At 50.5% G+C, this 26,209-nt stretch overlaps 1 protein-coding gene and 1 non-coding gene across 4 annotated transcripts in view; one reads left to right on the forward strand and one right to left on the reverse strand.

Annotated features, from left to right (window-relative positions):
* Window positions 1-26,209, forward strand: part of Mgll (monoglyceride lipase) — a 102,005-nt gene that overhangs the window by 17,139 nt on the left and 58,657 nt on the right. For all 3 annotated transcript variants that reach the window (NM_001398597.1, NM_138502.3, XM_063285679.1), the window contains exon 3: window positions 22,547-22,653. In NM_001398597.1, coding sequence (NP_001385526.1) covers window positions 22,547-22,653 — 107 coding nt within the window. The remainder of the gene's footprint in view (window positions 1-22,546; window positions 22,654-26,209) is intronic.
* Window positions 8,847-8,919, reverse strand: Trnav-aac19 (transfer RNA valine (anticodon AAC) 19). Its single transcript has one exon. It is a non-coding gene; the product is annotated as a tRNA-Val (tRNA).

A 26,209-nucleotide genomic window follows, 5' to 3' on the forward strand; every position in this document is an offset into this window, starting at 1 on the left:
ATCCGCTTGGCATTTCACCACCCAGAACTTGGAGCCATCTGCAGCCTTGGGGAGTTCATGCTGTTTTCCTTCCAGGAAAAAGAAATTACTTAAGATGGAGCCCAGAGCCTTCTTATAGGGAGCCTCCTGCTACCTGCTCTTTCCTGGTACCCTGGTTCAGAGTTGTGCTGCTTCTGTGCTCTGAGCCAGGCCCCTGGCGAAAACCTTTAGGAAACAGTCGTATGCCGCTGCTGCGTCGCACAGACCAGCCCTCACCAGCGGCCCTCTGAGCTCTGTGTTGAATGATTTGTCCTCTTTGGGAGTGGGGGGTGGCCTCACATACCCAGGGACTCCAACCCACCACCTTCCAACTTGGTCCAACTGCTTGCTGCCACTTCTTCCTCTCACCCAGACTCTTCTTCCCCCTGCGTCTCTGGGGGCGGGTTTACTCCTCTGCTGCCAATTAAACCGTCCCTCTATTTCACGCCTGTACGTTTTACAGACATGTTCATTACAAAAGTTACTGGCTCAGACAATGCTGGTGCATGTCCCGCACTCAGAAGTTGGGCAGCCCTCCTAGGATGAACTGGTTCCGTCCTTAGTATTGCTACAGTGTGTGTGTGTGTGTGTGTGTGTGTGTGTGTGTGTGTGTGTGTGTGTAACCTGGCATGGAGATAAATACAGGTGACAGTGGCAGAGGAAGGGAGCTGTCCCCAGGGGAGGTGGCATTTGGCAAACAACTGAGAGAGTGCCTGAGATGGGTCAGGGAGCAGAGGGAGAGAGGGTACCTGGCAACTGTGGTAGCCAAGTGAGCTTTGAGCAGAAGTGACATTTGAGCTCTGGATAGAAACCTGCTGGTCAGAGCTGAGCCATGCCCTGGGACTTTGCAGGCCTTGAAGCCCACTGGCAATGATGCTTTCTGGCTTGTTGTCCCACTGAGGTCACTTTGGAGGCTTGACTCCCACCCAAACACTTGGCTCCATCCTCGTGTCTCATGGTTCCATGTGGACATTGCCCCGACCCCGGCACTCACCTGCCTGTTCGTGATTCTTACGGTAGCTGTTTTGAACTCCGTTTTTTTGTCTTTGCTTGTTTATACAAATTCTCTCTCTCCTTTTGCTCTTTAAATCTAGTTTTAAAAGAAATAATAAGACTGGAGAGATGTCTCAGTGGTAGGGACACTTGCAGAATAGGGTTCGGTTTCCATGCACCCATAAGGGACAGTGCACAGCTATCTGTGATTTGATCTTCAGGGGATCTCATGTCCTCTGCAGACATGGCACTGGCGTGCACACAACCCCCCCCCGGACACATGTAATTTAAATTACTAAAAATAAATCCTGAAAATAAACTACATTCTAGTGCAGGATGTGAGAAGGTTGCCGTAAATAAGTGGCCATGGGAACAAAGGAAAACGCGTTGCTGGCTTCCAGCTCTGCACAGAGACTTGAGTGAGACACCCCCCCACCCCCGGCCAAGCCTCACATCCTGAAAGTGGTCAGACTGGGGGTTAACACCCGCCATGATCACTCTCTCTAAAAGCCTAAGCATGCGGTGAACCTGGCCACAACTAGCCTTCTCCTGCTGCTTTGCAGTCTCATTGAGCGTACACCAAAATACAGCCGACTGCGGGCATCTTCTGGCCTGAGAGATGGTGTTCTGTGAGCATGGATTTGTCACATGGGCTAGACAAAATGACCCTCCAAATAATTGAGCCCCTGGTTCTCCTCAGATTCCATTTTGCTCTGCCTCGTGCAGCTCTCTCCCTCTGTTTGCGTATGTTGTTCTCTTCCCGTGCAGTACATTACAGGGTTGAAGGGTCTCAGAAACATCACACATCACACATCAGCCGTGGTTTGCTGCAAGGCTGGCTGGTGTCTGAGGAAAATGAGGTACAGCCAACCCAGGGCACCCCTTGTTCCAAGCCTGGATACCTTTAGAAGAAGAGAGAGGACAGCTCTCTCCTTCTACCATGCAGGAGAGAGAACGCTCGGCTTGGGGAGGAGCTGTAATGTGATGGAGCTGGTCGGTCCCAACACCTGGCCTCTGGCTATCCTTTCTCGAGATCCTAGGACAGCTGTGAAGCTCTTCATTAATGCACCACGTGGTTTTCCACAGCCCATTAGTGATTTCCCAGAAGGCCAGTTCCCAATATTGATCTGGATGCGGCTCCGAGGAGCCCTTTGGCATCGGATCCTTTCTGGAGCCATCCAGGGCCCTGGCGAGCCCTCTGAAGAGATTCTACGTGCTAATGAGGAGTCTGGTCTCCTAGCTCCGTCCATCCGTACAGAACCATTTTCTATGAAAACAGACTACTCCCAGAAGTCGAATCCCCAAAACCTACCGAATGGGTTTGAGGCAGGAGACTTGCCTGGTGTCGGAAGAGTAATAATGTCTAAAGAAGTTCCTAACCTAGTTTATGGAGGGCAATTACCAATCTTCCTTCAGTGGAACTGACGTGTTTTCTGCACCTCTCAGAGATTATAGCAGGAAAGAAATGTGGATAATTAGGCTTAATGAGGGGACCCGGATGTCAGTTCCTCTCCATGCACTCTGGGCCCCAGCACTCTGGCTGTTCATTGCCCTGTGTGTTTTGCTGGCAGTAACCAGTTAGACCCTGGAGGGAAAGGGGTGTCTCTGATTAAACTCTCGGACCTGGTACAGTCACTTAGTGCCTAACCAAGGGAACCTGCTCAGAGACATCCTGCAGACGTCATGTGTACTGACACAAAAGAAAAATGGCTATGACGGGACCAAGTGAGGTCATCCTGTGGACACCATCGTGTCCATGGTTTGTCTGAGACCATCTTTTCTCTTAAATTCTTTTTGCTGTTTTCTAGTTTCCTAAATTTTAAGACAGTAAGAAATGGAAAACTATAGTATTTCCAGGATGTCTTGTGATGCATGTATACGTTGTATAGTGTCCAAAGCGAGGTGGGGACATTTGTTATCTCTTTGCGGGGAAATGCATTTACATCCTCTCGGCTAGCGCTTCTGACCCATCACTGTTCGAAGGCCACACTCGACCACTGCCACAGGACAGTAGAACTCACTTCTGGGTCTTGGCACCCATTGTGTCTCTAGTACTCTAGGAAGCAGGTCTGGTTCTGGGGGACAGGACACAATGTCCTTGTACCCTAGGACACTCAGCTTTATAAATCCTTCTCAATCCCTCTGACATCCCACACGGTAAGATCTTTATGGAACTCAAACATGTCCTCGAGCCTGAGCCAGTTCCCGATCAAAGTTCTCAGTGGCTCTCTTCTCCCCTCCTTCAGTCATAGCAATGGAAGCCAGGACCTCCAGTGTGCTGGGCAAAGTCTCTTCCATGCACAGAGCCATATTCCCAGCCCGTCTGCCTGTTTTTATTAATAAAGACTAAAAGGCTGAGGACTGTAGGGCTCAGGCTGGTGACATGTATGGGTCCTCCTGGTCATTGTGTCAGGTCACAGTTATAACCAAAGCAGCCCTCTGGTCGCTCGCCTGGGGCTTCAGTTCCTCTAGGAAAATAAATATATTTATATATAATTGTAAAAGGGATTTTCTGGGTGGTGGCGCATACACCCTTAATCCCAGCTCTCAGGAGGCAGAGGCAGGCGAATCTGTGAGAGACCAGCCTGGTCTACAGATCGAGTTCCAGGACAGCCAGGGCTACACAGAGAAACCCTGTCTCAAAACACAAAACAAAACAAAAAGAAAGAAAAAGAAAACAAAAATGCGTTTGCTGTATTATGTATTGTACTTAAGATACCTTTGTGTGTGCGCATGTGTGTGTGTGTGTGTGTGTGTGTGGTTTATCTTTTTAAGGGGAAATAGTTGCGTCAGGAAACCTTGCCTGCTCGTGAACTTTACCCTGAAGCATCCACCTTTTTAATTAACTGCAGTGGACTGTGCCCGTAGCTACTCCTACAGTCCTGCATGCTGCAAACCTCATTAAACAGGAGGCTGGTCTTGACTCAGGACTCCAGTCCAGGGGTCAAGGGCTGCATCCGCTGTGGGCTTTGCGTCAGAGTCAGAGGGCACTATGTCTCTGGTCTCCCCTTACAAAGTCTCTAGGCTTAAGTCATCCCACTCCGGTGATCAAGGCTAACCTAATCCCCTCCCTTCTTCCTCTAAATGCACCAGCATGGAGCTGTGTCCACCCTCGCAGTCAGCACCTCACCGTGGAGATGAAAGTCCTACACTGCTCTGTCATACAGCTTTTTCTGAGGAGGAACACATTTACTCATCCCAAGCAGGGATCCCATGACAAACCAAAGTATGGATACCACTACAGTCCAATTTGGTGAACCAGTGGGTTTTATTGGGATTACTTATAGGACTATAGGTGAGAGGTTACTTACAGGAACGGAAATGACTCAAAGACAGCTGCCTCACCAAAGCCCACCCCAGCATAGAAACAGCTCACAAATCTGTGAACCTGGAGCACACGGCACAGTATGCAAGCAGCTTGGAGAGTGTCTTTTTCTGGGTGCCTCAGTTGGTCCAAACCTCTTCCAGGCAGCTTGACTGGTTTCTGCTCCTTCCAGGCGACTGGTCTGGTCTCAAGAATCTTTGCAGTTTTTCTCTTTTGAGAGCTTCCCTCAGTCTGAAGGGGACTCCTAGCTTTTATTGCTTTCTCTGACAGGGAGGAGCCTAGTGAATCTGATCAGTTTCAGAGACTTCCTGAAGCTGTTTTGAGTTGTTTGCTTTCTCTTCCTTATGGAGTTTACTGCGGGATCTAGTGTTTTAATCTCAGAGGAAGCTGTTACACACTATGCCTAAGGTTCAAGGGGACAAACTGTGCTCCAAGTTCAGTACCAGTGTCCCCCACCCCCACCCTGCCCTCCTCCTCCCTTGCCTGTCCTCCCCATCCTCTTTGAGACCATTAGGGTCTAATGAGCTCCAGTTTCTCAGTGCTTTCTTAGCCGCAGTCCTCAGGCCCCTCAGGGTGAAACCAAGCTCTTCCTGGTTCCTAGATCCATCTGTAGGTAGCTTCCACCCCCAGAAGTGATGGCAGTTTGCACTGGAACAAGTAAAGGGATGGTGAGGTTAGCCGTGCAGCAAAACATGTTACTCACCACATGTGACCAGCCTGACAGCTGTTTCCTCTGGCTCAGAAAGAACAACAAATGAGGACCAGGGCTTCATCGACAGGGACACTGAGGTTGCCTGCTTCACTGTGCTTCCTGTCTTCCTACCTCCAATGCAGTAGTGTCTCCTGTCCCCCTCGTGTCCTGTGTGAGGTAACAGAGAGGGTCAACCACTTGTCATTGTCACAGAGTTAAGGAGCAAGTGACCCTGGGTTTGAACCCAGGTCCACACCGGAGGGATATGACTGGTGTGCTTTGCGTTTGTTCAGGACTAGCAAGTTAGCACTGTAGTAAGACCCCACGGCATAGTGGCTCCAGCGAGATAGGGGTTGACTGCTCTCTCGGTCTAGAGGCAAACTGTCGAAGTTCTGTCCCACATACTTGCTCAGGACCTAGTTTCCTTCTGTTGTGTTGCCCCACAATTCCTTATGATGCGACCCAATGACCTCTTAACCTCATGGTAAAAGAAATGAACATGTCTCGGGCATCACGGAAGCGAGGAACTTGGAAACCTTGCTGTTCCTTCCACACACATTCCACTGGTATTGAGTAGTCCTAAGGTCACACATGACTGCAGAGGAGGCTAGAAAACCTCTCTCTGAAAGGCACACTATGCAAAAATGGGAGAAAGGAGAACTGAGGTTTGGGCTAGGCTACCCCCCCCCCAAAAAAGGCCCTCTCCTCTTTGGTGACTTAATGCAGGTCTGCCACTGGGAAGTGCTGTGTGAATTTGCCATTCTTGTGTCTGCATGTGGGCATCTGCTCACTTAATAAATATCACCAGGCTTTCTTTTGTAGAACCTCTGGGATGGGCAGGGCCAGCGATGTGGTAGGGAGGTGGGACACGGTATTGAGTTAGGACAGAGCTGGCTTATGGACTTAGATCACTCTTTCAGCCTCGCTCATTTGTGCAAGCCTCCCTGTAAGAAGGGCTCGAGGCATAGATCTGTGGTCACTTACCATGGAAAAATGTACTCATTTACAACCCTCAGACTCTCTCTCATCCCGAGCGAGGGAGGGCAGGTGCAGAGAGCCCCAGGCCTGGGTGAGAACCAGGCAAATCTCTCAGGTCCTGTAACGGAGCAGTCAAAGCACCAAGCCAAGACTAGGCAGATCCAGATTCTGGTTCCAACTCTTTTTTTTTTTAATTTTTTTTTTAAGATTTATTCATTTATTATATATAAGTACACTGCAGCTGTCTTCAGGCACACCAGAAGAGGGCATCGGATCTCATTACAGATGGTTGTGAGCCACCATGTGGTTGCTGGGAATTGAACTCAGGACCTCTGGAAGAGTAGTCGGGTGCTCTTAACTGCTGAGCCATCTCTCCAGCCCCTGGTTCCAACTCTTAAACCTAATGGCAGACTCTCTCTCCTTCTTGATCCCTAGTGCCTGTCTTAGTCAGGGTTTCTTTTTCTGCATAAACATCACAACCAAGAAACAAGTTAGGGAGGAAAGGGTTTATTCAGCTTACACTTCCACATGGCTGTTCATCACCAAAGGAAGTCAGGACTGGAATTCACACAGGGCAGGAAGCAGGAGCTGATGCAGAGACCATAGAGAGATGTTACTTACTGACTTGCTTCCCCTGACTTACTCAGCCTGCTTGCTTATAGACCCCAAACTACCAGCCCAAGGATGGCACCACCCACAATCACAAAGGCCCTCCCACCCTTGATCACTAACTGATAAAATGCCTTACATCTAGGTCTCATGGAGGCATTTCCTCAAGGAAGGATCCTTTCTCTGTGGTAATGCCAGCTTGCATCAAGTTGACACACAAACCCAGCTAGTACAGCGCCCTATCTATCAAGTTGGCGCAGAAGTGGCTTGTGTGAGAGGGCTACTCTGGTTGGCAGTATCCACCCCAGAGGTCTGTGTGTTGAAGACTCAGTGCCCAGGGTGGTAGTGTAGGAGGAGTTAGGCCCTTGAGGGTGTGCATGGACCCCCTTGAGTTTTCTCAGGAGAACAATGTAAAAGGAGTGAGCCCGGCCACACCCAGCTCTTTGTTTCTGGCTTGAGATCTAACCTTCTCCAGGTTCCTCTCCTCCACAATGTAATGCAGAGAAACCTGTGAGCTAGACTTTTCCTTCCTAGGCTGCCTTAGTCAGGTGCTCCACAATGTGTACAGTGAGGGGATTTGACTGGTACCAGGCTATGGGAATATCTACTGGGGTGATGCATTGGTCCTAAGATGGGGATGGCCCCTGGCTTTGCATCTCTGTCCCCTCTGGCTTGTTCAGAGCTTGTGGTCCTTGACAATTGCACTGGCCATTCTACGATGTCCCAAGAATGTGCCTAGAGAATGAATCCTGAGTCTGTGGACTTGGGGACAGGTTCTGCCTGCTCCTGGAGTGCTTTGCCCACCCTGAGAATCTCTGGGCCTCTATATCGTGCCTTCTGCCTGCTGAGTTTCTCTTTTGCACCCTTCAGCAAGGACCCATTGCCCATGAGCTTTGCTTGTCTGACCTCCTTGACCCACCAGTCTCCTCCATTCCCCTTGAAGGGTCTCAGTTGTCAAGGAACCTGGGTTGGCAAGAGGCAGGACCTTCTGTGCCGGTGAGAGTTGGGAGGACAGGCTGGGTGGGAGAGGGCTGTGGCAGAGCCAGGGCAGAGTGGCGTGCTGGCTGTGCCTGCCTGTTGGCTGAGTGGACAGTGGCTGGCATTGTGGGAATCTGGGTTTGAGATGGAGAGGCAGGGAATGGTTAGAGTTAGGAGGCTGCTCTGTGCTCAGATAAAAAGGGATGAAAATAAACAGAAGGATGGGAGGAACAAATCCAAGAGCCGAGAGAACCTGGGGAAGAGCTTCGTGTTGAGGAAGTCCCAAGACTCAAGTCTGGGCTGTGGAAAGACAGGTGTAACAAGGCCTTGTCCAGGCCGAGCACTTGGGAGTGCAGGACTTGAGGCTCAAAGCGAAACAGAAGCTAAAGCCCAAGACTGGATTCAAGGAGGCCTACTGTCCATTCCAGGGCAGCCCAAGAATTCATTGTGGGTGTCAAGTTGATGAGGACCTGGGAAGGTGGCCAAGCCTGACATTCTATCTAAATTTATACTTTCTTCTATTTGAGCTATTCTCTGCTGGGAGAGACTTTTCTTTTTCTCAAAACCTGACTGAATCAGTCAAGGAACATTCCGAGCAGCTGCTCCAGACCAGTTATTGCTCTGTACAGCAGAAATGAGGATGGGAGAGGAAGAGGGATGTGCAAACAGCCAGGGGAACCAGGAGCAAGGGTACTACCAAGCCCAGGAGTATGGGAACCCAGAGGCAAGGGTCTTTCGGGGAAAGGTGGAAGGAAATGTTGCTACCCCGAGCCCTGGGCGTTGCTCTTTGAGTGGATGCTCTTTTCCCTCCCACGAGCACAGGAGGGAAAGGGTACCTGGAGGAAAGGCCCTGGATACACAGGAACACACAACACTAGGCAGCATAGCTCAGAAGACTCCCTCGTGCCCAACCTCACTGAGCACTAGAGAAATGGGAGTTCAAGTGGCACCATCCTCATGGGGGGCTGTTGTCAGAGCAGGAGGTCCATAGTCACTGGGTGTTGATGCCAAGGTTGACACATACTCATCCCGGCAGGTCCACTTTAGAAGCAGTTTGTCAGGACCTGGTAACATGGGGTCATTCTGCTATAACTCACCCTAACTGAAGGCAACTGGAGAGTACTGGCATTTTATTTGGGAAAACAGAGACCTTTGGTTGGGACCAGGTGGGTGCTCCAGGAGGCAGAGATAGGGCAAGGTTTTAAAGATAAGATTGAGGATGGCCTTAGATGTTTTTTTTTCTTTTTTCTTTTTTTTGGAGCTGGGGACCGAACCCAGGGCCTTGTGCTTGTTAGGCAAGCGCTCTACCACTGAGCTAAATCCCCAACCCCGGCCTTAGATGTTTTAAAGCAGTAATCCTTGGTTACAATGATGCCCTGTGGCACCAACTCCAGGTTGAATGAATGGGGTTGCTAGGCAGAAATCCTTGAAGACATTTTTTTTGCCAGAGGCTGCTCAGTCCACTATGCAAGCTGATGGTTCTGGTAGTCTTTCGGGATGGCTGTTAGTGGGCAAGGTATTAGGAAGCCTTCTTTCATAACCTCCTACTTGTACACCCTTGTTTTTAAACACAAGCAAGTACCTTCGTTTTGATTCTGCAAAGCATGGTAAAAGGACACTGGCTGGCTTCAGCAGCCCTTGTGACACGTCTCTGTGTGTGAAAATGTCAATGCGGATAGCCCTAAACACATGATTATCTTACGTACATACATAGGAGAGACTTTGAAGAGACTCCAGAAAATGGAACCCCAGCTGCCCCAGCTGTGTGCACGGGCCTGTGTCACTCCCTCAGCTGACGTGGCGGGAGGGTGGTGTTTGCTGTACCATGGTCACTGAAGCAGGACAGCTGGACTTTTCGTACTTTCTGATATTTATAGCTGTTTCACGTTGAGAAAGCACCCAGTCCTTCCAGTCTGTGTAACATTGACTTGTGTATAGTTGGAATAAAGGCTTAGGGTACATTGAGTCTCCTAATTAAGGAATCTTGAGTGGGGCCTGTTGGCACAGACCTATAAGCCTAGTTTCTCCTAAGCTGAGGTAGAAGGATCTTGAGGTCAAGATCTGGTTGGGCTACAGAGTGAGTTCAAGGCCATCCTGGCCGACTTTGTCTCAAAATGTAAAGAGAGCTAGAGATGGTAGCTTAGTGGTAGAGCGCTTGCCTGGCCTATATGTGACCCTGGGTTCCTCATCTTTGCAGTCAGAGGAAACAAAGGATGTTGATACCCTAATGTCGTTTTTTTCTAATCTGAACTTTGTTAGAGTATTTGCAAAGTTTTAGACATGTAAATATGGAGCCATAGCTCTAAGAAAAGCATCTTGCTGTCTCTAACTTTAAAAAAAATATTTAATGTGGATGAGTGTTTGCCTGCATGGATGAATTAGGGGTACCACGTGTGTGCAGTGCCTGCAGAGGCTAGAAGATGGCATCCTCTAGAGCTGGAGTTAGAGATGATCATTAGCCACCGTATGGGTGCTGGGAACCAAACCAGTCTTCCGCAAGAGCAGCAAGTAGTCCTAACCACTGAGCGGTCTCTCTAGCCCCAAAACTCCATCTTTTTGCTCGGTTTTTTTTTTTTTACCCTCTATGTTAATCCCAAAAATGGGAGAAGAAAGACCATAACCCAAACCATCATGGCCAAATTAATTAAAGCTAGCAACTAATTAAGCAAGCTTTTGTATTTGTAAGCACTGGCTGCCTCCCCCCAAGGTAGGAAGCAAGAGGTCGGCCTTGGACAAGAGGAGGACGAGGCTTTTGTAGCTCAGGGCTAGGGAGCTTCCACTAGGGGTTTGCCAGGCAAATAGGTGGGGTTACCGGAGCGGAGCACAGCAAGTTGGTCCTAACAAGGCTGTCATAACAACAAGTGGTTGTGACAACCTTTTGAAACAAAGGCAGGGCTGCAAGAGGGTCATCCCAACTTTCTGAAACAAAGGCGGTTGCCGTTTCCTGGAACGGGAGTTAGAGAACCATTTGTAGCTAAGGGTACCAGCGGGGCCTACCCCAATCCTTGAGAAACAGATCTAAGAGTAAACAGGGATGAGCCTCATTTTTCTTCACTATAAGATGGGATTTAAGCCTGGGATGGGCGGGCCCATCCCCCACTCCCAACCTTTCGGTGGGTGCAGGAAGCAAGCTGTGGGCAGAACAATCCAGATTGACCTTGGGACAGTCAAGGTAAAATCGGACTTGGGAGACACAGTGCCCTTGGTCATCTTGAGGGTTTTCCTTTGCTTGCAGAAAGCCAGCCTGGAGGCTGTGCCTGGGTCTTCTCCAGGACGGCCACAAATAATGGAGAAACCTAGGAGGAGGGATCAGCAGGGACTAGCAGGGACCAGGATGATTGCCCCAAGATCCCAGTGGGGAGCCACCCTGAAACCGGTGCTCCACAGGGAAGCAGGGGCCAGACTGCTGTGGGTGGGGATATGACGTTGCCAGATTCCACAGCCAATGGTGGCAGGGATGAGTGTGACCCAGCAGGCCTCCAGTGCCTGGGGACTGTGTGGCCTGGTGTGCTCTCTGCTACCCTGCTTGCAGGCATACCAATTGACTGCAGGCCTCCTGGGGCTGGCTCTGGAGAGCTGGGGGTGGGGTGGGGGCATCAGCCTTGCAGAGCCCGCAGGCTCAGCAGGCTAGATTAGGCAGGCAAGCTGTGGTGGAGGAGCGAGTTAAGTGTTCAATGAGAGATGCTGGCAGCATGCTAGGGTCACGTGGTAAAAATGCATGGAGCTGCTGGGCACTTCAGGCTGCTGGATGCTGAATTCGCCTTTGCTCGTTCGTATGGAAGCACATCCTTGCAGTGGCTTGTAATTTTCTAGCTGAATGACTTCAGAGCGGGCCCACTTGGGAATGCAATTACCCTTGTGCTGGAAGCTCCACAGAAGTCCATACACAGAGGAATGGACAATGCCAGACATTGCGACAGTCACCACAGGGCCCATTACCTGCAGCCTACAGTTGGTTTGAATGTCATATGATGGCATTCTTATGTCCTGGAGGCCTGGGGATTGGAAGGGACTGGTCCTAAACTGCCCTGCTGCCAGTCATGTCGGAGGGACGAGTCTGGCCCACTGGATACTACACGGCCCTGACTTCAACAGCCTAAACCCAATTAGTTCCATGCAGGTTTTTAGCAAAGGTCCTAGCAAAATACAAAAGACCCAACTGAGGATTCAGTGTGTGTGCTAGAGGCTGCATGCATGTTCTGAGCAATGATTACTTAGTCCTAGGGGAAGCTGAATTGGAGCTACTTAAAAGTGGCCTTTTCAAAGGCAGGGCCCTGTGCAGGGATACAACATGTGGCTGTGGAGAGCACAGTGCTGAAAAAGGCTCCTAGGCCATCTGGGTTTGATAGGAAAGGGAGCTGTGGTTGCCTAGTGATGTCTGCTCTGAGTTTAAGAGGCTGTGGGTGATTAGTGATGTCTGCTCTAAGCTTAAGAGGCTGTGTGTAATAATAAGTGATGTCTGCTCTGAGCTTAAGAGGCTATGAGTGATTAGTGATGTCTGCTCTGAGTCCAAGAGGCTGTGGTTAGTGTGGTCTGCTCCAGTGGCTCAAGTGTGTCACATCTCAGGAATCTATTTGTCAGGCCTCCCAGGTTCCTGATGCCACAAGGGGCTTTCTCCAGTGTTCTCTCCTTTGCACCTCCAGGCAGCAGCTCTGGAAATAAGTAACGCCATGCTGTTTCCACAGGAAAAAGTCCACGGGAAGATGTGAAGGAATTGAAAGCAGGAGCCCAAAGTGAGACATACAACATAATTACAATTAATTACATGGTGATTTCTACTTATAACTATGTAATTGAATCGTAAAAGATTGTAAACAAATTTAAATATGTATATGGCAAGGAAGAAACTGGAAGGAGGCAGATCCTGGTGCTCACAGTGGATATATTTTCTTTTCTTTATGCCTCTATTTTTCTGCAATGACCCACATTCCCTTTCCAAGCAAACATAAATTAAGTGTGAGTGGGTGTGTGCATTTTTAAAAACGTTACATATTTGGGGATTTGGTGACATGCTTTTTTTTTTAAACTTCATAAATTCACAGGAAACATTAATTACTCCTCCTGACATAAATTTGAAAGAGCTGCTAAGGGCTGCTCCAAACTGCTGGCTTCTCTGGGGATGAGAGACTCAGGCAGCGCCCTTGCCACCACCCATTCCAGTTCTAAGGCCTTAACCTGAACGCGTGAGCAAAAGGCGAGAGTTCCCGGGAAATCCAAAGGCACCTGCTATGGTTTGAGAAAATGTTCCCCAAAGAAAGACAGGCTTCCTCAGCCTCTCTCAGCCCCCTGATATGGGGACCGGTGGGAATGGCAGTGAGGGGTCTTGTGAGCAGAGGGCTTGCCCTTACAGGGTGGGTAGCGGGACTCCAGCGTTTCCTTTTCCTCTTTCGTTCCATGGCCAGCAGGCAGATGCCCTTGCCCCACTTTGCCTCCTGCCCGCAATGTGTTATCACGAGCTGAAAGTAGTGGGGTCCACAGCCTGCAGACTCTCCAAAATGATGAGCTAAAACTCTGTAAGTTGATCGCCTCCGGCGTGTGGTGCAGTACCAGGAGGCTTACTCAACCCCAAAGCCTCAAAGAGAGGCACAGGGCAGAAGACTTGCAGAGCTTTGCTTATGAAATAACCTCACTTGAGGACGTTTAGAAACTTCCCAGTACCTTCCAACACAACTCGGAAGACTTGACGTCTGTGGGATAGAAATAATGTTACGGAGCAGCGAGAGAGTACCTGGCCCCAGCAAGAATCCATGGTTCGGTGGCCTCCTTCCTGTTGCCATAGCAGGACACTGAAGCCTGGACAATTTATAATGGAAGGAGAGGTTTTTGTTTGTTTGGTTGGTTGGCTGTTGTTGTTGTTTTGCTTCCCTTTGTTTTGTTTTTCCGTTTTTCAGTTCAGAGTTGCAGAGACCCAGGAGTGTAGTACTAACATCGCTTTGGCACCGTAGCCTCAGAGGAATTAAACCTCCTCTGGAATTTTAGGGAGGTGAGCCTCATTTAAAGCATATTCAAGTACACGGAACTGACCACGTTCCTAACAGGGAAATGAACCATGTCCATGGAGGCCTTACCCCAGTAGCTGGTGTATGCTTAAGCATTGGACATGTTGTTCTTTTAAAAATAGAATTGATTGTATTTGTTATAACATACACACACACACACACACACACACACACACACACACACACACACCTGGATGTCTAGTGTTTTAATAATGTGGTTTATTAAGAGCCAAGCCACCTGCATTTTCTAATCACCCTTTTAGTGCCACTATGCCTAGTCTGGTTGCCCTGTGTCTCCCAGAGTGTAGATGGAGGCTTAGGCAGCGCTAAAGTCATCAGGTCAGCGAATTGGGTGGAGGTCACCTGGCACATTGCCTTGTTTCTTAGGTAGGAAGCCACCACAGCTAGTACATTGCAGAGACCCACCTGGCTCACACCGCAGCCCACATAAGTGTTTAAAGCCAGACTGACAGGTATAGATTTCTATGGAAAGACATTTCAAGGCATAGAAGGGGATTCAGGGAATGGCCTCCAGGTCTTGATGTAGCAAAGGCAGGGGACCCATGCTCTTCCTTACCGTTGACAAAAGCAAACCAGTTACAGCATAACGAATCTCTCTAAACAGTGAGGAAGGCCACAGTACTCTGCAGGTCGACCCAAGTGGATAAGTGTCCTGTTCCCTGGTCCTGAGAGGGGTTACGGTGATGTTCAGGAGCTCATTCGTCAGAGTGGCCCTCAAGTGACCCAGCCCGTCCGTCAGAACACCCCTTGCTGCATGTAGAGATAAACAAGGGGCATCCAGGAGCTTCCAGGCTCAACACAAAGCCAGCCACCAGAGGCCATGTGGAGTCACAGGAAGATAGAACATGCAGATCGCCCTGGAGGCTGCAGCTTCTTCTAGACCAACAGTTCCCAACCTTCCTTACGCTGCGACCCTTTAGTACAGTTTCTCAAGTTGTGGTGACCCCCGACCATAACATTTTGTTGCTACTTAAAAACTGTAATTTTGCTACTGCTATAACTCATAATGTAAATGTCCGATACATGGGATATCTGATGTATGACCGCTAAAGGGGTCGAAATCCATAGGTTGAGAACCATTGTTCCAGAGTATTGAACAAAGGGGAAAGAGGGCAGAAGAGGAGGCAGGCATTCTCTAGCACTCTAGTAGCATGAATAGACTCTTCTAGAATTTCAATGATTCTAGGAAGGCACATGGTAACAGGTCCAGCCCAGAAGGCACAGAACATGTCAGCCTCCCTTGTCTTCTCTTTCTGGGAGCATTTTAGTGAGAACAGTGTGTGCACATCTCAGGGAGAGTATGGGAGCCTCACCAAATGCTTGACCATCTCCCTCAACCCCTGCTGACTTGTTAGGCACTTTGGGCAGACGTCTGGAGGTACACAGGGACTTCAGCTGCACTCTTCAGGGGACACGAGGCATCCAGGAGAATGGTAGCCTCCCACTGCTGTGGATGGTGAACCTTGAGGTCGCTGTCAGTGCAGATGTAGGTAGAGGGGGACAGCATGTGGCTGGCGGGATGTTCCCCGTTGGCACCACTGTCGGGGTTGTTGTCCATTGTCTTCCTTGATGACCCTTACTGACTTCTCTGCCTCGGACTCTCCTCGGTCTTCTGTTTCAGTGTCTGGGGACTGTCAAGAACGTACAAGTTGGGAGGACAGGAATATCAGAGGCAGCAGCCTTGTGGCCAGGCTGCTGCAGGTTTCGAGTGCTCTATTTTGTATTAAGTAGTAGGATGCTCTCAGAAAACTGGCTGCGGTTCTGCCATCGTTGCAATCTTGTTTTCTTCTTGGAAAACGCCTCTGCCTTTTAGTAAGAAATGAAGGTTGGGTTTCAATCAGATGATTCATGTAATTCCTGTCGTGTTTGCAAAATCTCAGGCCTCCCTGCCAGCCCTTAAGGCCTCTTCCTTTCTTTGTGCCAACCCCGATTTGTGCACAGCTCCACACTTGCCTTGAATGCCCCAGTGTCTGTGGTTCCACCTGCTCACTCTGTTCCATTTCTCTAGAGACGTGTCTGTGTGGTAAACGGGGTCATCTGTGGGTGACAGGAGGCACTGTGGGCTGATGCACAGAATGGAGTTGGGTGCTTTTCTGCATAATTGAGTAAACAGCCTCCAGGACTCTAGGGGATACTCTAGAGGGTTCTGCCCATCCATCCATCCATCCATCCATCCATCCATCCATCCATCCATCCGTATATCTATCATCCATCCAACCTTTCTTTTAACTGTCCTTCTGTTCATCCGTCCATCCATCTGTCCATCCACCTATCTATCACACCCACATGGCATTTATGGCTAAGAGGCTGTGCTTCTGGGTGAACCAAATACAGAGGTTCTAGAACCCCTGCGGGGAGTGATCAGCTCACATTGGAAGCGGCTCAGGACTTCCATGTTTATAGGGTTAGAGGTCAGCTCACACCAAGTCAAAGGACATAGATAAAGTTGGGGCGCTGGAGAATGAATATATATTTTGTGTGGTTGGAAGATAGGGTGGGAAAGTGGAGGGCAGGGGCAGGAGGCCAGAAGAGTAAGTGGTCGTCTGGAGAGTGACCCAGTCACCCACCATGATGTGACCACCGGCATAGCACTGCGATTCCTTTACATGGCGGTCGGAATTGCAAGTCTCTCTGGGTTCAAAACATTGGCTGTGTGAGCTCAGGGAAGTTGGTTAGCCACTCTGAACTTCTCTCATCTGTAGCATGGACACTAAAACAGTTCCACCTCAGGTGGATTTTTTGAGGGCTCAATGAATTAACTTGTAGTAATATTCCTAGACCAGCACCCAGACAGCCCAGTGGCAGCTGTCGGCAGGGCTGTTTTACAGTCCCATCACTCCGCTGTCGCCATCATGTCGGGTTTCCCCACAGCTCCTTAGTCAGCGGTCACCTCTGTGAGGTCGGCATTACTGATCCACGCTGCAGAGGACAGGTTCATTTCTGTTTCCTCTAGTTGTTTGGCCCTTGACAGGTGCAAACCTGTCCTTATCCCCTGGCCTGTCTCTACTTGAAAGCCCTGCCAGAGCAGCCCAGGCCTCCTGGATCCCTAAGGAGAGGACAGGGGCTAAGTTTGGATTTCAACAGAGCCCAGAAGGGATCCAGCTCAGTTTCACAGTCCTACCCGAGGACCAGCAGATGCATCTTTTAAATGTTTACAGCCATAAGATTTGGAGGCTGCGGGCTAAGAGGCGAATGATGAAGAGTGGGGTGCTGGGAAATGTTCAGGAAGGAAGAGCACACACCACCCCTTTTTGGGGAAGCCCTGGGGGGGACACTGTGCTAGTATTCACTGGTGTCTGAACTTCCCCAGCCTGAGTGGCTCCCAGGGGTAGGGACCAGCGCTGCAGCCCTCTTCTGACTGCACAGTCCTTCCTGTAGATGCTGGTGCCTCTCCAGCTCTGCCCCCTCCATCCTGCTGGTTCTCGGCCTCAATATCTCCGAGTACACGTATGAGCAGGAGGGAGCCAAGTCTCCCCACTCAGAGCCAGGAGGGCATCAGGCCTTGATCCACAGATAGGCAGAGCAAGTAAAGCAGGACCCACCGAGTCCAAAGTCCTCTGGGGAACAGAGAGCCCTGGTCCTCTCAGCCCTGGGCTCTGTGTCCCTTGGACGCTCTGGTTGGTGGTTACTGTTTGTTGCCTGTCCATCTTCCCAGGGGTCTGCTCAACCCCTGGAGCTGGCAGCTGTGGCGGACGATAAGAATGTAAGAATGTGATAGTCTGTGGTCATGTGTTGTTTGTCGTACTTAACCCAAGGCTAGGTGAGACAGAGGAAACACAGCAAAGGCAGAGGGTACTCAGAGCCTTCGGGCACATTTCTGGGCCTTTGAAAAGACCCCACGCCCAGAAGCAGCCTGGAGAGGAAGGGGTTTATAAAGGCGCACATATCCTGAATTCCACAGTCCACTAAGGGAAGAACCAGGGCAGGAATTCAAACTGGGTGGGAACCTGGAGGGAGAGGCTGATGGAGAAGCCATGGGGAAGGGCTGCTTTCTGGCCTGCTCATCGTGGCTTGCTCAGCCTGCTTTCTTATAGAACCTAGGACTCCCTGCCCAGGAATGACACCCACCACCCACAGTAGTCTTGGCCTTTCCACATCACTAAGAAAATTCCCTACAGGCTTGTTTACAGCATGATCTTACAGAGGCCATTTCTCAATTGAGGCTCTCTCTCCCCTCAGCTGACTATAGTTTGCATCAACTTGACCAGAAACTAGCCAGCACAGGGCCCTGTTTCAGCTATAAATAAATAAATAAATAAATAAATAAATAAATAAATAAATAAATAAATAAATAAATAAATAAAAAAAATTCTGGAATTTAGAAATTAGGGGTGTAGAAATCAAGGTCTGTGGAGGTCTAGGGCTAAGCTATGGAGAGTGCTGGACCTGGACCCAGGCTGTCGTGCTGCATATGGGCTGTACATCTGTGGCTAGTTTACCTATAGCGCCATCTGAGGTGGGTGGCAGTAGGCTCACCTCCACCCACTTCACAGGCAGACAAACTGAGGCTCAGCAAGACTAGAACCTGAGCTGTTAGGAAAGGGCAAAAGGGCAAGTTCAGTTTTGCTCAGGAGGAAGCTCCATGCCACCAAGTGAGGGCTCACTCATTCCGAAAGACTTTGAGCCTCTGGCTCCTTTATCTAAGGTTCCAAATGGTTTCCAGGGTGGCCCCTCCTCTCAGGGCTGGATGCCAGGCAGGCCATCTGCTTCTGGGGCCGGCTGCCCCTCCCTCAGCCACTGCCTTCTCCTTGAACGCCTGGCTCCCGTCTGGCTGCAGCCATGGGGATATTCCAAGGAAAAGATCTGTGCAGTCTCTTCTGCAACCTAAATTGTGTTGCTGTGGGTCCTGCCTTGTCTGCACAAACAGCTCTGCCGATGCTCAGCTCCCGGCCTTTGTGGAGGATGTGGGATGCCAGGGGAGGAGGGAAGGCACCCGACAGCTTCCATTGGCACCTGTTCAGGGCTTGGCTGCATCAGCTCCCTGACAGGCATCCTCCTATCTCCTGGACCCATGATGCACAGTAGCCCCGAGAGCTTAGCACAGAAGTCATATCAGGTCACCACCCTGCTTGGAACCATCTTCTCTTAAGGAAGCTTCCCAGCTCTCCCATGTTGCCCACACCTTGGAAGCCCTCTTCTCTATCCCCACCACCAAGTGAAGCCTGGCTCCTGCTGGGCCTTCTTCTTGTGCCTGGATTTGGTGCCTGAAATGAGGTGCTCTCCTCAGGCCCAGGCTTTTGCTCCTCAGATACCCTGTCCAGGGCCTTCTTCCCAGGCCTGTCCATCCTGTCTAAGTAGGGCTCTCCTGCCTGCTCCCTCCTTGCGCTCATGTGTGTCTCCTCTTGCTGAGCTGGGCGTCCTTCCTGCTAGACTAGGAGCCATGTGCAGGCAGGGACAACATTGTTCACACACATCTCAGAGTCCCCAGAGTCTGGCTCTGACAAGCTCCCAGCCATGCTTCTGGGCCATATTAGGTACCACGGTGACCTCTACCTTGTAAATGAAGCAAGAGCCTCTTCATTTCTCTGTCCATGATGATGGTCAAGGTAGTCGGCGGACTTTCCTGGGGTCATGAGTGACTGTAACCAAACCAAGAGTGACTTTTCTTGGGGAGATGTGAACAAACATGGTAAATAGAGTACCTGCAAAAGGCAGAGTCCAGCTTGGTGAGCCAGTGAGGAGTTAAAGGCATGCAGGAGACCTTAAAACAACTGCCATCACCAAAACGTCTCATCCCCAGGAGTGACGGCCTCAAGGATGCTGCACACGGAGTTCCAGGGAACCACCCACTGTACTCGGGCACTTCCAGAGCCCACGTGTCTGGGGCAGAGCTATATGCCGCTGTAGGGCCATAGCAGGAAGGCTCTAGGCTCTGGGGTGAGGGCAGGTATCAGCAGCTACTCTGATTTCAACACTGCAGCAGTCACATGGGCCCGGAAGGCATTGCTCTATAACACATTGCTCTCTTCCACCCTCCCAGCCTCCAGGATGACAGTGACCACATTTCTCAGCTTCTCAAGCTCTGTCACAGATTCCTTTAAGCAGAAGTTTAGCTCCAGTGTTCTGTGAGACCCCCAAAGAAGCATCTTCCAAGTGGCAGCAGCTTCCAGGGGTGAACGTGAATGTTCCACTGGCAAGCCTGGAGCTAGAGGCTGGCCTGGGAATGGTCATATGAAAACCCTTCATTTTGACTAGTCATCCAAATAGCAGAACCATGGGCCAGGGGCGTCCAACCACTGGGCTGAGTGGGGCACACAGAGGGAGATGGGAAGGGACACAGCATCAGGTATGTGTGCATGTGAAGGGACAGTGCCAGGAAATGGGCAGATGGCAGGGACACAGATGCAGCCATTGGCGGACTCTGGGGCCTCTGGCAGGTTCTGTTTCATCCTGCTTGCTAAACCTGAGACTGCCACGACAGTGAGATCTGGGCCAGGTATGCCGGAGGAGTCCTCTAGCTACATGTCAGGTCGCCTACTCCTCTGCTGTCTTGGGCACTGACATCTCAGTTGAGAAGATGACAGACAGAGCCTCTGTAGTGACAAATGGCAGTGGTGAATGCTGGAGGGGCCTCGTGAATCAGAAAGCTCAGGGTGGAGGTGGAAAGGGGAAGACTGGGCGGCAAGCAGGAGCCTCGTCAGGTGCAGTGGTGCAGGTGGGAAAGCACGTTCTAGGAGTGCACCCAAGCCAGCTCAAACCTGGTTTGAAGAGAGAACTGTGGGTTGTCTTCTGAACTGAGTGTCCAGGGACATCCATTAAGAGCAGGGCACCAGCCGTGGGGAGGATAATTATACCAAGGAGATGGTCAGACATGAGGCCACCCCATCTCAAGCATTGGTAGCAGGCCCTGATTGGCATATGTGGGAACCAGGAAGGAAGCTCAATAAAGGCCGCTAATCAGCGAAGGAGGGGAGGAAGGTGATGATGTTCCTTCTCAAAAGAGCTTTAAGCAGGGCAACCTGACTTAATTTCGGTTAGCCAGGTATGCTGATGTAACAAAATGAGGTCACTGCCAGATGTAAAGCCCCAAGCTATGAGTCGTTCACTTCCTGTAACAGAGTGAGGCCGAGTGTGCCCACTGGAACTGAGGTAGATTTGGCAGGTACGGAGAGCTCATTGACCTTGCTCCCGTGGGCAGCCATGCAGTCAGTTTCTTTCCAGGAGGTGACAGCGGCAAGTTCCTGAAGGCTGCCTTTGTGGAGAGAACCCACAGCTCCCCCAGCATGCACTCTGGGAATGCTGTGACTTAGAAGTGGCTGCTCAGAGGGGTCTCACGGAGCCTCTGGGCAACATCTTGACCTTTGACCAGAGCAGGTGCTTCTCAGCTTTGGCTGCGTGTGAGCCACGAGGAGCCTCTCCAGCTCCAGACCAATCGGACCCATAGTCTCTGGAGAGGGATCCACATGACTGTGGTTTCAGATGCTCCCCACTGATCCTCAATTAGGGCTGAGGTTAGATGTGGCTGGAGTGAAAGGAAACTGTACAAAACAAGTGTCTAAGCCTCTGTCACATATTGATCAGGGGTGAATGCTATCAGGGCGTCATGTCAGGCGTGTGACAATGGCACCTTTACTGTTCTTTCAGACCCCAAATGACTCCCCTGAAGTCCCCCGCCAAGGCCCATAGCTGTACTCAGGAGCCGAAACATTCCCAAAATCCAGCCTGACCACTTTTCTGTTAGTAACCGTGGGCTGAGTCACCACAGAAGCCACGATCCCAAGGATAGGCACCCCTAAGGCAGCCCTGGGGAAGAAAAATCCTTGTGTATATGGGGGAACGTTGGGGACCGAGGCACACTCCACAGCCGCTGAGAGAAATATGGAAGACACCTCACTGCTGACCCCAGGAATGTCAACCAGGCAGGTGTCACTGTTGATGTCCAACAGCTTGTGTATCCGTGGGCCACACAGGCTGAGGAAGCGAGTCTCCTGTCTTTAGGAAGGGGCAGGAAACACGTATGGCAGAGGCGATTTTGCTTGAAGATTAAAGCATGAATAGAGCAAGACGGATCTGCACTGTTGGCAGCCTGCATGGCTGGGCTGGGAGGACGACGGGAAGAGCACAGCTTTTGAGTGGGTCGGTCGCTTGCCCCAGCCTGTGTGTCGGGGCTGGCCTGGGGCGCAAGGCTGGGGTAGCTCTGAGGTCCGTGCCTTAGAGCTCAAGTCGGGGCAGAGAAGCCAGCAAGCAAGCACATGGCCACTGCTGCCACAGCCTGTGTTGAATGGTGGGGTCTGGCCTGGGCACAAGAGCCTAGAGAGGGACTGGGTGAGTTTTGTCTGGAGTCCTGTGCCAGGACTGGAGCCCTTTAAGCCAGGAGGTGACATATTCTGATTGGTGTCTTAGAAGCTTAGACACTTAACATCTCTGAATTCTACTCCCATTTGCAGAGACAACAGCACCACAAATAGTAACAACAGAGGATTAAACTCCTTTCACATTCAGTTACCAGGGGGACTGACAGGCAGTAAGGCTGGGTGAAATGGTGGCCCTGGGCCTTACCCTGTCATCATGGGCAGGGACTTCTCACCCAAAGGGGACTCTCACTCTCCACTATGGGGTTTCTGCTTGAAAACTGTGCCTTTCAGTATCCAAGTGCCCTGCACCGACACCCAGAAAAGAACAGTCCTGGTGAGGGTGGCACCTGCTGGCTACCAGCTTTCTGCCAGGACTCAGCTTAGGTCAGCTCCCAGGACCACTCAGGCACCGGTTTTCCAGGTGAAGAGGTGCATTCTGGTGGAATGGCCCTTCCCAGAAAGAAGGCCAAGCTGTGGCCTCCATCCCACCAACTCTGGCTGCATTTTAACACTAGCGCCCTGGCTTCCTACCTGGAGCTGGCAGTTGGCTTCTGACTCACTGCTGGCTTGACCTGAGCTCCCCAACTGCCCCAACTGTCTTGTCTGTGGCTTTCCTAACCACTTCCTCCTTATCCTCCAGGGCCCTCATCTTCGTGTCCCATGGAGCTGGGGAACACTGTGGCCGTTATGACGAGCTGGCTCAGATGTTGAAGAGGCTGGACATGCTGGTGTTTGCCCATGACCATGGTGAGTACCTGCAGTTGCCACACGGGCTGGCAGAGAGGCCTGGCCTATCCCCTTCCTCCTGCCTGATTCTGGTCTCTGGGTTGAAAATCTACATGTGGCAGTTACATAAGCAGGGCATCGTGTCTGACCAGCAGTCACTATCAAATCAGAGTTTGCAGCCAGGCTTACTGGAGGCTGAGAAACCAAAGTTGAGCCTGTTTATCCAGAGCCTGCCTGGGCCAAGGAGCCCTGTAGAACATTTATAAAGTCTCTCTCTCTCTCTCTCTCTCTCTCTCTCTCTCTCTCTCTCTCTCTCTCTCTCTCTCTCTCTCTCTCGACCACAGTTTTCTCCCAGAGGATTTCAGATGGTTGCAGTAAGTCAGATTAAATTTTAATCTCAGATGAACCAGCACAGGTTTATTAGCAATAATCATGCCTCGGATAAACCTCATCGGCCATTGTGCAAAGCTCCAGGTTTACAAAGTGTCTCGAGTATCTTTACACATGTATGTATGTATATACATGCACGCACGCATGTGCATAGCTGCACGTGTGCAGCACTGTTACAGAAGGAGGAACAATTTATTTGGGCTCATGGTTTCAGAGGTTTTGGCCCATCGTGGTGGAACAGAACAGAGCAAGCCTGCACTAAGGGCCTCTTCCTCCCCTTTCAGGTTCCCAGACTAGGGGATGGCACCACCCACATTTCAGGGGTGTCTTTTCTACTTATTCATCCTCTACTGAGTTGTCAACAAAGATTAGCAACCACCATGGGTGTGCACACATAAAACGTCTGCACAATGCACACTTACGTCCATATGTGTGGGAATGTTGATGTGCAAGTACTTATAGGTACACATATAATTGCATTCACATTCTCATATGCACACATGTGTCTACAGGTTATGCACATATATACATAACAGGCGTGCACAGATACACCTCCAGGCTAGGTTTTTTTTTTCTCTCTTTTCAGGTAACAAAAACCCTACTAATGGTACTGGGTTCGTTTCACAAGTCTATATGCAAAATTCCAGCTCTTCTTATACTAGGATTTGAACCTAGAGCCTCAAATACACTGGGCAAACACTCCATGACTTTCTATACTCCCAACCTGGTACGCAGCCCTTGAGTTGTTTCTATGGTGTTCTTGTGACTCAAATGTCCCCAGATTAAGTTCTCTGTATGTCTCTGAAGCCAAGTTCTCAGTGACAGCATGGTCATCTCCGCACTGCCCAGTATGGCTCTCCACCATTCTGCCCCGATCCCAAAATGCCACTTTGTGTATCTGATATGAGGGTAGATAATTAAGTGGTGTTGTTAGAAGAAGGGACGGGGGAGCCATGGCAGTGGCTTGAGTCTCCTAAGAGAGAGAGCTGAAGCCACACAAGGGAGAAGCTCACTCGAGACAGATAGCCTGAGAGGTGATTTTTGTCCACAAAGATCTGTGAATTTGATTTGCCAGGAGCCCCTTTTAAGCCAGATGTATGCACATGCCTCAGTAATTGAGATTATTAACTGAATTCTTCCCTGTTACAGCTGTGATGGTCTCTGCTGCTCTGCACTCAGCCCTGGTTCTATTTGTGAGACTTTGTTTGGCAGATAATATTCTAGGTTATCCCCGAGGCTTTTGCTGTGGGGACTCTGTCATTATTAAGCCCAACACTCTGCACACTAGAAAATCCTGAGACTGGAATGTTTGTCCTGCTACATCCATCTCCATTAAAGTCAGTTGTTGCTGTCGTTGTGTGCTGGCGACCCCTTGAATTGTCGCCGTGAGCACCCTGAGTCTCAGGCACCTGTCTTACAGCTCAGCCTCAGCCAGTTACCAGATAAACTGATAAGCCAGATGAAGTCAGTGGGGAGGCTTTGATTATACTGCCTGGCTGTGGTGCTTAGAAAAGCACGTTTAAAGCATTCTTTTTTTTTTTTTTTAAGAGTCCAAGGAGAAAAGAAGCAGCCTACTTTTGATGTGGCCACCAAAAATAAATGAGTAAATATGAAGTTGCAGCAGAGGTCTCTGTGATGTTCCAAATGTCAGGCAGGAGTGGGTGCACTCACCTGTTCCAAGTTCCCAGAACGGAACACTGGGAATACCTCCGCATGTGCCAAAGCGGGGAGTCCAAGTCAAAAAGGGAACTGGGTTGAGCATGTGTGTGTATGCACATGCATACGCCTTCTCTCCAGACACAGGGGCACAGCCCTCACCCACCCCCACACAGAGAGGTTCCAAGTCCCCACTTGATGGCAAGTCCAAGTCATCTAACCTGGACCTTACTGAGCCATCCAGATCTTAAGCGTAAGACCTACCTTCCGTGTGGGCCCTGATTCTGTCGGATTGCTGAGATAACATGGAGAGAGGAAGGGTCTAGCTGGGAGCCAGGGGAACCCCTCCCCTCAGGAGTCAGGGAAGACCAGCTGCTGTGCTGTATCCCCAGCTGTGCCGTCCCCAAAGCTATGAACTGGGATGGCCCAGCTGGGGCTGGGGGGGGCTCTAACCCAGGCATTGCTGCCTTCAGCTGGGTCATCTCAGACCTGCAGAGACCGTGGGGAGAGAGCATGAAGGCAGAGACAGGAAGTGTTCAACCCAGCAGCTGGACAGACAGCTCACAGCAGATACAGTGCTGCCTTCCACGGTGCTATTTACAGACGCGGGTGACTATAACCCTGATGTTGGTCCATGGAACCCTGGAGGTCTCTGCTCAGCCGCCTGCCGGCTTCTCATTAGCTGCGTGCGTCCCCTGAGGCTGTGCTGTGGCTGTCTGGCTGGCCCTGTTTCTCAGCTTGCCTGCAGATAGACATTTAGCTTTGCTTTCTGTTTTATCCTTTGGAATTTTTCAGAATGGCCTCACAGGTTTGGATGGGTTACAGGAAGGAAAACCATGACATTGTCCATGCCAGCCCCACGCTAGGCACTTTTCCTATGTTATCTCAGAATCCTCCTAAAGACTGTGGTTAATATCCCTGTCTCGTAAGTGGAAGATCTACGGTTAACCCAGGGTGTTGCTAGCTTTGTCCTGGAGCTATATATGGGTCCACTGTGTGGGACAGAAACCCAACCACAGCAGCCCATGCTGTAGACACCCAGACTTTGTCCAGGTTTGCCCCACAAATGTTACAGATGTTACAGATCTGTAGTGCTCACCCCTATGGGCCCGGTTTCAGCCACCTGTTCTCCCACAAGGAGTATTGAGCAGGAAGTCAGGAGGAGGGAGGGGCTGAGCTCAGAGCAGGACAGCAGACCTTCCTCAGAGATCTGCAGCAGGTCCCAGCTGGATCCCACTGACCAGGACTGCTTCTTTGGTGGTAGCTAGCTGCAAGGGAGGCAAGGAAATGAAGTTGTCAGCTGCTGACCCAAACAGTGCAGGGCTCCTGAGAAGGAGGAAGAGGACAGTCATGGCTGGGGTTCTCTGTGCCACAACACACTACAGGCATTGCCACTCCGAGTACACTCTGGCTGCTCCACATACTTTTCTGTAAGGTCTGAGGTAACAGCTATTACAAGCATCATTGGTAATATGGGTTCAAACTCCTAACTGCACATTTGCTCTGGATGGGGTGTTGTAAAAAGAGGGGT

The sequence above is a fragment of the Rattus norvegicus genome, chromosome 4, assembly GCF_036323735.1.
Source record: "Rattus norvegicus strain BN/NHsdMcwi chromosome 4, GRCr8, whole genome shotgun sequence".
In the NCBI taxonomy this organism is placed as follows: Eukaryota; Metazoa; Chordata; class Mammalia; order Rodentia; family Muridae; genus Rattus; species Rattus norvegicus.